The sequence below is a fragment of the Phlebotomus papatasi genome, chromosome 2 (assembly GCF_024763615.1).
Source record: "Phlebotomus papatasi isolate M1 chromosome 2, Ppap_2.1, whole genome shotgun sequence".
Classification (NCBI taxonomy): Eukaryota; Metazoa; Arthropoda; class Insecta; order Diptera; family Psychodidae; genus Phlebotomus; species Phlebotomus papatasi.
This window is the reverse complement of record NC_077223.1, coordinates 30,054,991-30,071,000: the sequence shown is the minus strand read 5'-3', so window position 1 is coordinate 30,071,000 and position 16,010 is coordinate 30,054,991. Positions and strand designations below refer to the sequence as shown.

The window sequence follows — 16,010 nt, the reverse complement described above, 5'->3', positions numbered from 1 at the left end:
TTTTTCTCATTTTCTTCGTGTTCTGTAATGTGGACCCTAAATGGTTAGAGATATTCGATTGAAAGCCTTCAGATGACCCCCTCATAAGTCAATACGAGGATTATTAATATGACCCTTATTTCCTCTCTACCCCTCCCCTAGTTGGGTGGAAATGAGAGTTGTATTAATAATCTTCAAGTTGACTTATAGGGGATCGTCCGAAGAGTCCAAGTCAATATCTTTAACTATTCTGCATTTAAATCTTAAATATAAAAAAGAAGGCAGTTTTATCCATTTTTTGCAGACCAATTTTAATTTTCTGTTGCTTATTTGCTTTTGATCCAAATTTGCTTTTAAGATACTCATCCTTTTAATTAAAATGTAACTTAAAATAAATTTACACATCTTCTTTAAAATGGTTTCAATAAATTTAGAAAAAGTTTCTACATTACGTTATACTCAAAAAATCTAGCATCCTGTACGTTTTTTCTTTTTGTAATTTGAGTTTATATTTTTTCGTTTGTGTCATAATATTATTCACATCCAAATTAATGATGGATCAAAATTCCTTACATTAGGATCATAGGCCTTATCAAAAAATGTGAAGACAAGAGAGAAAAGACAAGAGAACTTTCAATCGGCCAAAATGCCTAAAATCACGAAAAGAGAATTCTTTTGTTGAAAAATGATTACACGGTTAATATACAAATTTTATCATAATATTACCATAAACTTACACCAAAACACTGATTTTAATTTAGAAAAATTCATAATAAAATCGTATAATATTATTAGATCAAAAATAAAGGAAAAGTTGACCCTATCGGAGTCAATTTGGGTCCAAGTTGACTCTATCGGAGTCAATTTGGGTCCAAGTTGACTCTATCGGAGTCCGTGGAGTAAAAAAATAGCTGTTGACTCTATTGGAGATTGACTCTATCGGGGGTTGACTCTATCGAGGTCCCACTGTATGCGTTATTGATTTGAAGCCAAGACTGTTGGAATCAGAACACTATATGTATATTTAATCATGACATAAACTTCAAATAGAATTGTATTGAAATTGATACTTCCGGATCTTTATAATCTTCTTTATAAGTCGACCATTGCATAGAGAAAGCTAACTATTTTTTCTAGAATTTCTTTCTCAGATAAAATATCCGTGCTGTCTGTTCTAATCCCTACAAGGGTGTCTAGGAAAAAATAATGAATCAAGGCGATTTTTATTTTATTACAAAACTTTCTAAAATTGTTAAAATGAACAATGTTTCTCTTAAAAATCAAATATAAAAATGTTAGTAAAATCCAGGGGGATGACAATAGCTCTGAAAAATGCGACCAATTTTAGTGTAAATTTTTTCCTGTTTTCGTACACATTTCACGAGATATCTCCAAAACTACGTAGGTTTTCTATTTAGGGTTTTCGGTTGCGTTTTCGTTATTAAATTTTCCTTTATTTTGTATTAGTATTACTGTGTTATCACACTTGTACATTAAAATTTTAATATGATTCACATTAATTGTCGCTGGTGAGAGTCCAAATGTGTAATTTGTGTGTTTGAATCATTTTATATTCAAAATTTGATCTATTTGTTGATAAAAAGATAGACTTGGCCCGCAAAATTTGATATAAATTGATTTATAGCATTAATGCGCAAAATTAATGCGATTTTCTCTTTAATTTTTTAATGTGAAAAATATTTATGCTTTAGGTAAATTTAAACTTATTTTTGCAGGCCAAGTCCAGTTCTTTACCAATAAATAGAAAACCCCAAAATATTAAGTGACTCAAAGACACAAATAACATATTTGGACGCTCACAAGTGACAATTAATGTGAATCACATTAAAATTTTAATGTGCAAGTGTGATAACGTCGTTAGTATAGTATTAGTATAATATAGTATAGTATTAGTATAGAAAGAAACGGATTTCCCCTTAAATTTATTCCTTGCAACGGATTTTTAAGTGTACAGCATACGGCATATTCGACACATGTAAACCCAGTCGACGGCTGTATCCAACCGATTCTAGTCCTTTATTCTTTTGACATGCCCAACCCCACTATCTTTATGACTGCTGAAAGGTTACTTTTGGGCTCTTATTGTTAAGTCATTCACTTCACTAAATGAGCATCAGTCGCCGTATACAGTTCACTCTGAGGAAATTGAAACAAAACTGCCAGTCCCAGTTTTCCATTATTAATTAACAAGTAATTACATTTTTATTTATTTTGCTTTCTTTCAGGGACGATGCAATCGTGAGAAGCCACCCTGCAAGTATTTCCATCCGCCACAGCATCTTAAAGATCAACTTCTTATCAATGGAAGGAATCATCTGGCCCTCAAAAATGCCCTCATGCAGCAGATGGGAATTGCCCCCGGACAACCAGTGATTCCCGGTCAGGTGCAAACAGTGGTAAGTCTTAAGGACCCAGCACCTTTCTCTAACTCTGCACTTCCAACTTTTTTTGTGTGACTTTTGTGTTAAATCATTTTTGGAAGTCTTCCTCTCTCTCTCTCTCTCTATCTATCTCTCTCTTTTGGTTTATACTCACCAAATAAAAGCTTTATTTATTTTAACTTTTTATTTAATATCTTTTTTCTATTCTAATTTTGACGCTCTTTTAAACTAATTTCATTAGATGTTAGATAACTTTTTTATTCCTTGTGAAATTTTTATCTCAAAATTTGCAAGTCAACTTAGAACTTATGGCACTTTTAGAGTGATTTAGATGAATCTAAAATAAAATTCCTATCCTATTTTTCTTAGAGCATCTATAATTTTTTCCTTGGGAGTTTCAAACAATGTGACAGTATTTCTCTTAAATTATTTTTTTTAAAAAAAAATATTCTCTTTAATTTTTTCAAGCATAAGGGCATTTTTCCAAAAAGAAATTCTTACAATCTTTTATAATCTTCATTTTGTTTCTTCTCATTTTCATCTTCATGTGTCTTTCTTTCACAAATGACTAAAAATTTGTGTGTTCTTCTTTCACTACCAATTTATGGAAAAGAGATGCCAGAAAAAGCTTGACTTGGTGTTGTGTTTTTTTCTTTAATTTCTTGAGGATGTCCAGAATGGAAACACATCTGTATCGCCTATAGGATTTTCACTTCAATTTGGATCGCAGCCCATTATGGTAATGAGACGTTTTATTTTGTTCCTTCGTTTTTTTTTAGTTTTTTTTTTCAAACTAATTTTTGCTTACACCTTCAATTGAGCTTTCAATAAAGAAGGGAGCTTTTGTGCTTTTGCGCACCCTTTTCTGTGGGTCTTTTAATGTTTTTTTTTAGACTGCTTTGCTGTGCCTCTTCGATGCGAAAGCTTCTGTCAGCTGAGCTTTCTTATCCTCCGCATGAGCTTTTTAAATGTTTCACCAAAAATATTATGGATGACAATATATTTTTTTGCAGGATGGAAAATGTTTATTTTGAAAACAAAATATCTAATATGGTTTGCTTTTGTGTTTTTCATCTCTTCAGGCCACAAACCCCTACCTGACCGGTATGCCAACTAGCACCTACAGCCACTACTTTGCACCTGGTCATCTGATGCCGACCATCCTGGGTCCGGATCCATCAACAGTATCACCATTGGGTCCAGTTGTTCCACAAGCCGTTCCAGTAGCCCAGCAAAAAATTCCCCGATCGGACCGACTCGAGGTAAGATTCCGACTTTAGAGCCCTCCTAATCCCGAACACATAATTATATGAACTTGTAGGGTTTAGCCGACAGCCATGGGTGGTTTTTCTTACATATTTTTTTTCTTTTATCTCCGTTCCTAGACATAAATGCTTAAGAGTTTCTATTCTTATGACATTATTAATATATAAAATTATCCAAATCACCTGCCAGAGGTAGATGAAAATTATGAGAAAGTTTCTGCACCTAACAGAAGATACCTACACCGCTCAAGTTGAATGCTGCTGATTACAAATTCATCTATTTTTTTCTATTTTGTTTTTTGCTAATAAATTTTCTTAAAACAGAAGTTTCTATTCATCTTTGAAATTCAAATGGAAAAGTTCTTTTAAGCTATAACCGTTTTTTTATGTTTAAATTACGTTCTCAAAAGTATTTTTGGTAAAAGATGAATAGGAATTTCTCACTTTTCGAAGATTTTATTTGGATAAAATAAATCAAAATTATACTTTTAATTTTTAGTTGCTGCAGCTGTTTAAAAATTGATTATCAAGTGGGAGCTTTGAATGTGATTTTACTATTAATTGTGATCTTTTTTTTTTTGGAAACAATTTGCGCCAACACAACGCTCCATCGAAATCACTCATAATATGGCATTAATTTGAAAAATGTGGCGGGAATATGCTCACAAATCACGTGCAATGGATAATTTTTGGCATGAACAGCAAACAAGAGTTCTATATTAAATTTTTTGGAAAGAAGATTATACAGAGTGGAAAACCACCCCGCCACATGATTGGGAAAACGTGGGGATGTGTGGGAAAAATAATTTGAAATTTTGCGCATGATTATTTTTCATATTAAAATGCGTTGGTTAAAACTGATTTTAAATGAAGAGAAGTCTGCAGTGTTGTGTATTTTGTTATGCTAATTTTATGTGTGTGGAATATTTAAGAGTTTATATACACTCTATATTTTTTTTTTATAATTCATAATCTGAATATTAATCCCTTTTTAAGTGACTGACTGAGTGAATGATTAATTTTTGTATACCAAATGGAATGCACCACACTAAAACATTTCTTTTACTTTGTCGTTTATGATAATGAGGAATTGTTACTACTTATACTTTTATTTTGTACTTTTTACAGATATTTAAGCTTTTATGCACGTTTTTAGTTTTTCCGTTAATTCACAAATCTCATTTTTAAATTTCAAATTTGATGGTTTTAAGTGTCAAAACTCAACGAAAAAAAATTATAATGAACCACAACATATGCAATTAAAAATCTTTAATAATTTTTTATTCATTTTAACGGAAACAACAAAATGATCTCCAATAATTTCACAAAGTTTATTGTGCAACTATTTATCCATAAATTTATCGACTTTTTCACTATTTTGTTAATATTTTTTCTCGCATTGTCAATTTTCTCGTATGTTGCAGTTAATATATTTTTTTCAACCATTCGGAAATGGTGAGACCAGGGAGAGTAAAAGAGGGGGGAAACAATGGTCAAATGTAATACTCATGAAAGGCATCAGTGACAGAGAATGAAAATAATACCACATAAATGTTTCGAATATTGCAAAAATTTTCACTTTATACCCAAACCCGAACATGGAAAAAACACACACAATATCCTATTTTTTCCGGATGAATATATCCCCACCCAATATGGGATGGTTGTCGAGTGGATGAATAGTTTGGGAAAAAGCTAACATTTTTCTCTATACTGTATGCCGTTGGAATAAATTTTCCTGGTATAGGTCACAGCCAAAAAAAAAAACAGTCGAGAGAGCACTAAGGGCATCAAATATAGTCAATTAGACCGACATGGTGCAAATTATTGCAATGATTTTGAATTTTGAAGCCATTGCTGGTGCAAAATGCCCACAATTTGGCACAGAACTGGCATTGGAGGGAAGAAGGGGGCAGGAGGGCATTTACCATCCCCAAAATAGTGACACTTGATGAAATTGGATTTTTGCTGACTGATAACACCAGTGTTTGTTTATCTTTTATGCTGACTTTTTATTCATCATGCGAGGGGTTTATCGAAGGTTTGGCTATAAGCTCTTTGTTGTCTTTTCCGGATTGGGCTTTCCAAGAGCTTTTAAAATTCATTGGGAAAAGCTTCCATTTGGGCATTTTTATCAATCACTGAGAGATTCTTTCCTAAATATTTTTATTCAACGGCAGAGAAATAAACACACGTTGCAAACTTAAAGCGAATCGGATAACACGAGCTTTAAAAAATGCATTAATTCTAATGGAAGTATTTTTATTTTATCGAACGTATTTCCGTTTTAACTTCAAAAGTATGTGTGTAATTTTAATCTTAAAGCGGTGGCAGCCAAAATCCCGAAAGCCAAAATCTCGAACGCCAAAATCCCAAAAAGGCCAAAATCTCGAAAGACAAAATCCCGAATGTCCGAAATCCTGAAAGGGACGAAATAATATGTATGTAGGAAAATGTTTAGAATAATTTCTCAAGACACAGAAGATTTCCCTTTGCCTCCAGCAAGCGCGGGTACAATCGTGAGAGTAACTATGACACTTTTAAGAATGCGGGATTTTGGCTTTTGGGATTTTGGTTTTCGGAATTTGGCTTTCGGGATTTTGACCGGGACCCTTTTGTTTTATTGGTTGCTTCCTAACGCTAAGACGGTGGTGGACGTTCACTGGATTACATTTCTTACTTTGTATTAGCTCTTCTTTCTTTTCTGATATTTTTTTTTGTATAAATTGTATAAGCAAAATTTAAAAATTTAAACTGTAAGTCAAACTAATAGCTTTAAATTGGGTCCCGGTCAAAATCGTAAACGTCCACCACCGTTTTAGCGTTAGGAAGCAACCAATGAAACAAAATAGGAGTAAAGTTCTCCCGCTGGTTGTTCATGATGAGTGTACCATCTAAATTCGAAAAATACAAATCACAAATTAAATGACAAGATAAGAATTCTTGTCTTCAATAAATTAAAAAATAGACGGATATCTTGGTTATTATATACACCGGTAAAAACAAAAGGGTCAAATTAAGCCTTCCGCTATCTCTTCGGGCGATCGAATATGGATCCACCCTGTCAAATGGTTCATATCGATCTGTCTTTAAAGGATCATATTGACGATTTACGAAAGTATCAAATTTTGATCCTTTGAGAGGTTGACTTCGAGGAAACTTTTCAAAAAGATCGCCTGCTGAAAATCCTCAAAGTACATTCGACCTTGGACATATACCTACAAAGTATATACTCTATCGATTTTACTGACTTCGATTTTCCCGTATTTTACATCCCATTTGATAATAGCATTTGTTTGAAATCCTTTCAAATGATCACTCTTTTCCTTGAGAGATTCCTAGAGAAGATTTATCACTACAATTTCTCATAAAATATGTGCATTAGTACTTAATTATTGCTTGTAGCACATTGCTCTCACCCAACCACCGAAATGGTTTCATTTCCCGCCAGATATTATTCTCATTACGCTAGAAATTCAATGTGAAAAATTGAAAAATTTTGACCATTCGCAAGGATCAACTTCATCCTTTGAAAAGATCTTTCAACGGGTCACTGTTGAACGTCCTATACATGAATCACTGCTGAAATAATCTTTTAAAGACAGGTCAATTTTACCTATTTGCTTTGATTAAATTGTGCTTTCTAGTCTATGATCCTTTTAGAAGGATCCCCACTGACCCTTTTATTTTTACCATTTAACAAAATAGAACAATAAAATACTATTAAATAAAACAAAATAATAAGTTCTAATGTTATAAAATTGCTAGCAGTATGAGAATCGTTTCTACGAAAAGTTTCTTTTTTATCTTTCACGGGCTTAAACTTCATTACACATAGAACACATATCTGGTATCAAGGGGGTGACATTAGCTCTGAAAAATGCGACCGGTTTTAATGTAAATTTTCCACTGTTTTCGTATACATTTCACAAGATATCTCCAAAACTACGTAGGTTGCCAATTTGTAGTTTACGGATGTATATTCAATATTAAGTTGGCTTTTATTTCGTATTTATATTTTTTGTTAATTCATTCTTCATTTACAGAAAATAGCTCACAATTTTAAAATAAGGTAGGTATGTAGTCAATATTTGAAGCTAAAGTATGATAGTATCATAATATTGACTATCTACCTTATTTCAGAATTGTGAACTATTGAATCCGATTTTTGATCCAAAAAATATTTACAATACAATACGAGTTTAGCTTAAAAAATTAATTACGTGTCAAAAAAGTATTCGGAAATATTTAAAATTCACCATGCAACAAAAAAAAATCGAGAAAAATCGAAAAATCTTCGCACATATTCTGGCTTTGGACACTTAATTTTTATCCCATATTCCTTTAATGAATCCGACTTAATTTTTTCAGGAAATGTGTTATTTTACGCTAAGCAGATTCATTAAACAAATATGCGAAAAATATGAAGAGTTCAAAGTCAGAGTAAGTGCGAAGCATAGAAACCTTCCCTTAAATAAATTTTTTTTTAAGTCCAACCGCCTTATTACTGTCAATTTTGTAAATTGACAGCTGTCAAAGACCTATTTTGAATTTTTTAAAGTAAAATGACAATTTCTTAATTAAAAACAATCTATTATAAATTTAAATCTAAAAACGAAAGACTAATATTTAAGGTTAATTGTCGATCGGAAATGAAATTCCAGATTTATCCCTATTACGTGAATAGCTGCAGATTTTCCTCAATTTTTTTATTTGTTTAACGCCATTCGATCGCGCTAGTAGCTGGAAGTTGTTATTTTTTTCTGAAGTAAAAAAATACCATGGAAATTTGTTGAATTGGATAAAGTGTTCAATCATGAATGTAACTTTTTAATTCATGCATTTTGTTAAAAAAAAATAGAACACTGAAATTAATTCAGCAACGTTTTGCAGTAGAAATTCTATATATAAAATATATATCGGGTTTCACAAATTCAGGTCACTATCTCATTCTCCTTCTATATTCATGGGAGTGTGATGAATTATTTCGATTTAGTAAGATTTTAAGAATGGATATATGCAGGGAAAAGCATATAGGGGATTGGTGTGAGAAATAGGGATGAAAATCAAAATTCAGATGTCGTCAGTTTTGTGGTGTACAATGGGGGGGGATAGAGAAAGAGAAATTTTCCACATCATTAGTGGCGGTAAAAATATTTATGGAGTGAAATAGTGGGGAAAAGTCTTTTCTTTTTCCTCTCAAACCAAAATTGCAAGTCATTTTTCCGATATTTTTCATCAATTTTCATCAAATTACACCCAACATTCTCATCCCATCCTTCCTTATTTTCATGAGCTTTATTCCAAATAATTCATCCCATATTTTCCAAAAAAGCTTTTCCCTTTTTTCACCCATATGGAGAAAATTGTTCTCTGATTTCTATGCGAATGCATTTTTTACTAGCTTATATTTATTTTTCGCTTTGTGTCATTTTCTTTATAAAAGAACATTTTCGTCTTCCCATTTTGCATTTTGACTTTTTACTTCTCTCGATTATTTTATAAGTTTGCTCACGCGTTTTTTATGTAGGCACATCTTTTTGAAAATTATTTATATAAGAAATCTACCAAAAAATCTCGTGCCTTTATTTGGTCTTCCAAAAAAAGAATTTGGAAAAGTTTCCACCTAGGGATTTCACAATTCAAATACATATTCAAAACTTATGAGATATACTGTACTTTTCGGTAAACATTGTTTAAATTCTTTGAGCAAGTAAAATTATATCAAAAAAATATCAAAACCATCAAGCTAAGCTTTATTTTCTTTAATTTTTTTAACCATATCACAAAGTTTTTCAACAATCTTTTCCAAATGGCTTTATTAAGTTTTCTTTTCTAGGCGCTTCCTAATAATTATGCTGGCAATATTTTTAATCCTTTTTCTGTTATGTGTCATTTGTTACTTTAAAATTCGTAAATTTTCCTCCATCGATGTAACATGAGGAAAATTTCAAGTATGTTCAGTTTTAATCACCCAATAATCCTCTATCTCGGACACTCAATTGGCAAAGCATTGATCGTGCGAGCTTCTTACCACAAATCTTTGTTAATCTAAACCAAAAAAATAAACATTTTTAATAAAAATTTTGCATGCGCGCCAAAATCGCACCCCGCCTCAAGCTTACAAAACTTAAAGAAAAAAAAATTGACGAAATTAACAAAATGTTTTGAGTGTCCTACGGGCGGTAGAGGGCCCTGTTTTTTGAGGGTTCAGCGCCTAAGACAGCTTTGTAAAAAAAAAGAAATGAAAAGCCAAGAAAATAGTTGATGGTAAATGCTAAAAGAGAGTCGCCACCCCGTTTTTGTTTAGGTGTGTCGCGAATTCATGCGCGGCGCCTGCAAGCGAGCCGAGTCCGAATGCCGTTTTGCTCACCCGCCTCAGGAGAGCGTTTCAACGCACGAAGACGGTTCCGTCACGGTGTGCATGGACGCCGTGAAGGGTAGATGCGCACGTGACCCCTGCCGCTACTTCCATCCTCCCTTGCACCTTCAGGCGCAAATTAAAGCAGCCCAGACACGCGCAACCGCGGTATGGCTCATTACTCCAAGACACTCCTGTCCGCCTTGTGTGAACATCCTGGTCCACTAAAAACGCTCACCTACACCCCCGTTTGCCGTGATTTTGTCTCAGTTTCACCTCAAACTCACCCAAGCTACCACTTCCTCTGGCCAAGTCCTCTTTTGTCGTTTTGAGTTTATGTGTTTGATTCTCTTTTGTTTGCTCATATCATATTCTTCCTCAAACAGTCCCAAGATCCTGCTCCTTGTCCTCCTGCGCAGCTTCAGCTAAAGTGTTAGTCGAGAACAGAATTTAAAAATATAGATTAAGATATACTTCGAAATTATCAGTTGTCGGTGCTTTTTCTTAAATAAAACTTGTATAATTTTCATTATGTTTCTCATTGATCGTCAAATTCTTACTGTAACGATTAAGCACAATCTTCAATTCACAACAGAGCATAGGAAGGGAAATTTCTACCTTCCCTAAGGGTTTAACTGGAGAGTTCTCGCTACCGGATGCTCTTATGACCTCTACACACTAGAGAAATTTTAGTCCATATTAAAGGAAATTGCCTACGCTTGTATACGAAAAAACTATCGAATATGAACATAAATTTCTCTAGTGTGTAGAGGCCATTAAAGCTTCAAAACATTGGGAGTAATTTTCGTCAAAAATTGGCGTTTTGATGGAATTTTGAAAATTCTCCCTACAATCGTTAAGGCGATATCTTTCAAAAAAGCATTTTTTGACGAAAATTGATCCCAAAGTGTAGAAACCTTTACTCTGAGAAAATTTCTTCATGAAATTTAATCAAAATAGTGAGAAGTCCCGAGTTCAGTCTTATGGTCTCTACACATTGGGAGCAATTTTCGTCAAAAATTGCTTTTTTTAAGGAAATTCCCTGCAGCGTTGTAGGGGGAAACGACAAATTTCCGTCAAAAACGCAATTTTTGACGAAAATTGCTCCCAATGTGTAGACGCCTTTAAGTGCAAGTAGGATTCTTTTAGACCAATTGTCTAATTGAAATTGAGTACTCATTCTGATAAATGTTCCCTGTGCAAAAATACAATAAATATACCTCAACGGACGAGGTTTTTTAAAAAAAAAAACTTTTGTCTCCAGTGTGATCCCTATGCACCCTAATGCAATTAGGGAAAGGCTTTCAGACTTCATACATATTCCGGCTTCGAACATTTCATAATTTTCTCCCATGTTTCTTTAATGGTTTATTAAAATATATTGTCATGGACAGATTCATTAAAGGAAAATTGTAAAAATATGAAGTGTTCGAAGCCAGAGTGTATGTGAAGCCTAAAAACTTTCCCTTAAATTGAATTGACCAGCGTAGACCAATAAGAAAATGCTATAGGACCAATGATATTGAATTTATTATGCTGTCTTCAGACTTTAAAGTTAACTACATAAAATTTAATTTCTATAACATCGTAAATGATGGGTATCACAGAGAAAATTTGATTCAAAAAATGATATTGTAAAAGCTATAAATCTTTCATATTCCTAAAATTAAGAGTCACTGTTTTATATTAAGAAATGACAACCACTTAGGAATAATGTTTGTTAATTTTATTTGCGTCAAAATACTTACACTCAGTTCCGGGATTATGCACATCTCCGGGACCAAAAAAAAATTCGCCAAATGGCTTTATGCATCGAGAAAATTTGGATAGTTGCAGGCGATTTCTTTTGACTGAATCGGCCGTAGGACGAATTTCGCGCGGAGTAAAAGTAGTCAGAACAAAAAGATTCAATTGTTTAAAAGAAATTCACCAAAAAAACAGTAGGGTGGTATCACCACTTCTCGCCAGTGGCCCACTTTTCGCCACTTATATTGAAATCGCAATTTTTCTACTATTTGTGAAATAAATCAGCGGTAAAATATTTGTATCTCTACTGCTGTTTCTTATAAAGTCGAAAAATACTAATTTTTTTTTTAATTTAAATGTTTAAGCATTTTTTAGAGGAATATTTTAAGCAAGTGCATCAAATCCAATATTTCTTACCAAATATAGTGGGTGTCATGAAACTTTTATCGAACAAAATTTCCAATTTTGAATAAATAATTTGTGTATTGAACATTTAATTACATTCGACGAATACATAAAATTTGTATTTAGTTAGTCAGTGTTTCATTTTATATTATTTTTATGTAAAAATGAGTCATGGCGGAAAGTGGTAATATTCTAAAATTGATTCACCACATGTCGCCATTGCTTTTCAATAGGCGACGCTAACTTCACTTTATAGATTCTCAGTTATCAAATCTGATTTGTTTACTTTCTGCAATAGTCTAATAATTTGATTTCTCAAATAAAAATGAAGAAAAATCATTTGATCTGAGTGTAATAATAAGGTGATCATGAGGAAAAAGAAATACTGAATGTATTCTTTCCAAGTGGGTGGCAAGAAGTGGTTGCAGAACTGGCGAAAAGTGGTAAAAAGTGGCGAAGAAGTGGTTATTTTTGCAATGGTAATAAAAATAAATTTTTATGTACTCCTGCGTTAAATTGTAGGGCTTTTGTTTTGACGAATCTAGAGTTAATACTTCTAAGTAACTTTGTGTGAAATTAGAGTTATCTGATTATAAGGAGTCACAAGTTATAATACAGTTAATTTCACTTTTTCCCAAAAGTGGCGATAAGTGATTAGTCCACTCTATTCTATGGCCAGATTCCTTCAGCAAATTGTTAGAATATTTAAAATTTTAACCTTAATGAAAGAAATTAAAGTTTTATTCTAAAAAAGAAGCAGTGTTTTAAATATTCCCGCGTCACAAATTGTATACATTCAGGCGTATTTCAAAAATGATTTCACAAATTGACTCCCAATGGTAGACAAACTTGCATAATTGTATATGCATAATCTCGTCAGGTGCATAATCTCAAAGTGCATAATGCCGGGACTGAGTGTACCTGCAAAATTTTAAGAAAAATTATTAGGGATTTGAGAGCTATTGGGGATAAGGGAGCAAATCCTGACTCTTGCATCGATGAGTGCATATATTTTTTCAAGCCTCAATCACTGCCCAAGAAGCAAAATAGCTGCCTTATAGAACCAAGTATTAAACAAGTCTTTTAGTGCACTTTTAAAAGACTTAAAGTGAGAATTTTCTGTTGAAATTCCTATAGAAGCTCTTAAGATTCTTAATAGTGCGCCACTTTACTTATAGTAATCTCAGTGATGGAACCAGGAGCGTTATAAGCAAATAAAAAGATTTTTGGTTCTATAATGCCTTACTTGGGAAATTCTACAAGACCATATTGAGAAAAAATTGCTTCTTGGGTGAATAACTGTCCCTCAAACCAAGAGAGAGAAAAGGTAGCATGTCATGATGTTGTCTTATCATAACATACAAGAGAATGTCTTACCCTGGATGAATAAGTGACTTCAAAGGACATCAATTGTTTAATTACCTACTGAGTTTGACAATCGGCAAGTCTGGTTTATAGATTAAACTTCCAATCTGAAGACAGCTTTAAGCAAAACAAATATACCTTCAGTTAAAAACAATATTTGTTATTGTTCATATTCAATCAATTGATAAACTTGATAATAACTAAACTGTCTAAGTGGATGATGGTGACAGCAAGAATTTGACGAATAATGGGATTCTTCCCTGAATGATTAACCTACTCTCTAAAACTCCAAGGTTCTCTAAGGTCTTACTCTAAAGTTTAAGACTGAATAACTGTGTATCCTAATTAATTAAAAGCAATAAAATAAATTATCATTTTTTAAGGAAAGTCGCACAACGAAAATGGAACTTCGTTAAAACTTAACGAATTGAACGAAACATTTTCCAGCCACACAATCCTTACACATTTCAATAAGGATTTATCTTCAATCTGAAATTTTTCAATTCTGTTCATCGACTTTATCACCCAAACACAAAAAAAAACCAAACGTATTTTCCAATGAAAAACTATCGAAATGTGTGTGTAATTTCTGCAATTTGTGCTTCAAATCAATTTGCTAAATTCTTCAATCGGCGCTTTAGACGTTATTTGTTTCTTTTTTTATACGTTTTGTATCACAACTTCAAACAATATACACAAAAAACAACCTAAAAAAAAGGAACACTGAAACATTATACGCAAAAGAATTCTATCTTTGTGGGTTTTAGTTAAAAGGAAAAATTTCCAGATTGTTTTCTGCGATTGGAGGGAACTTCCCTTTTTTATATAAATTTACTGCGCCAAAAATGGGATTTTTTTTTTATAAATTCGTGGTTCATAAAAGAAATTCTTTTGTTAAAATCAAGAGAATAATAAGTTGAAATGCACGAATAATGTCTCCTTCTAACCCATTTTTCATGTAGATTCTTCAGTTCTTAAACCATATTCTTTTTGACAAACCTTTTATTTATTTTATATTTCATCTTTTGTTGTTTGTATTTTATCCTCCTCTATCCTTCTCTGTTATCACTATACAAAAGAAAATAATAAAGAAAAAAATGTTGAGATTATTAGTCCCCACTATATACAAAAACCACACTTTTTCTGTAAGTAGACTCAAAGTTAAGTACAATAGTAGTTTAATTTCAGTTTTATATGTTTCTCATAGAATAGTAGGAAGATTTTTCATATTAGTTTTTACCTTTTATTAGATTTTTCTCATTGTTTTGTTTTTATGAAACTTCTATTTCCCCCGTAAATTGCCCTTTGTGCAAGAATGTCAAATCTCCTCTCAATGTGATCCTCATTTTTTTTATAAGTTCTTTATTTTTTAATTCCTCATTGGCTCTCTGTAAAAGCTTTTAAGCCAGATGCAACGCAACATTTTCTCACTTTGGGCCTCGCTAAGTGTCTTTTCCAGTAAGTGTCTTCTTTCTTTTCCTTTTTTTGTTGAAATATTTAATTTTCTTTGTCATTCTATCTTGGCAAAACCGTTATGTGCATACCCAGTGACGAAATTTTCTCATGGAACTTTTTTCACGCTGACACTGAGAAAATTGCTCAAGAAAAACACATAAAAGTGTCCACAAAAGCACACCACTTAAGCTGATTTATTAAATTTTTCGGCGATTTTTGGACAGTTTCGTTTGCATTGAAAGAATAAATTTAAGCGCAGATATCTTAAATTAAATTTTAAATTTCTGATAAAAAAAAATTATAAATTTGGAAATTTTAGCAAAAATCTACATTTTGCTTAAAATTTGAGTAAAAAGAAATTTAACTAAAAGGAAAATTCCTCAATAAAATTCAGTGCGTTTTTTCATGAAATATTCATCATAAAATTCAAAATTTTTTTTGTGATTTCCTCAGCCTATTTCTCTATTCAGTGCGTTTTTTCATGAAATATTCATCATAAAATTCAAAATTTTTTTTGTGATTTCCTCAGCCTTAAAGATAAAAGCAGAAGCTCTTATTTTGAAAATTTGTTATTAAAAAGTGAAAATTTACTTACAACTAACGGAAGAGGATATTCAGCGCAAATTAGTACGCTGAATACGGGATATTTAGCTCAAATTAGTACGCTGAATACGGGGTATTCAGCTCAAATTAGTACGCTGAATACGGGGTATTTAGCACAAATTAATACTCCGAATATTTATTCAATTGAAATTTGAAAGTCTATTGAAATGCATCCATCAGTACTTTATTAATTTAGAACGTTTTGTATTATAATTAAGTACTGCGCTGAATAGCAAAATATGCCACACCAAAACATTATTTTATTGTTTTTATCCACCCCTTAAAGTGCATGTTATTGTGGCTTTTGCTCCCTCAGTGCTATATCCCTAGTGAATCTCTCCCGTAAATATCAATTAGACCAATGTTTTCTTAATAGAACCCTCCCTTGGTCTAACTGTTGGATAATTTTCTCTAAATTTAGAATAAATT

At 32.4% G+C, this 16,010-nt stretch overlaps 1 protein-coding gene across 14 annotated transcripts in view; it reads left to right on the top strand.

Moving 5' to 3' along the window:
• Positions 1-16,010, top strand: part of LOC129803427 (muscleblind-like protein 1) — a 423,069-nt gene that overhangs the window by 393,688 nt on the left and 13,371 nt on the right. For 5 of the 14 annotated variants that reach the window (XM_055849986.1, XM_055849982.1, XM_055849980.1 and 2 more), the window contains 2 exons: positions 2,226-2,396; positions 3,464-3,643. In XM_055849986.1, the coding sequence (XP_055705961.1) occupies positions 2,226-2,396; positions 3,464-3,643 (351 nt within the window). Of the gene's footprint in view, positions 1-2,225; positions 2,397-3,048; positions 3,121-3,463; positions 3,644-9,956; positions 10,176-16,010 lie in introns of all 14 variants that reach the window. The other 9 variants (XM_055849975.1, XM_055849983.1, XM_055849978.1 and 6 more) reach the window with 5 other exon arrangements.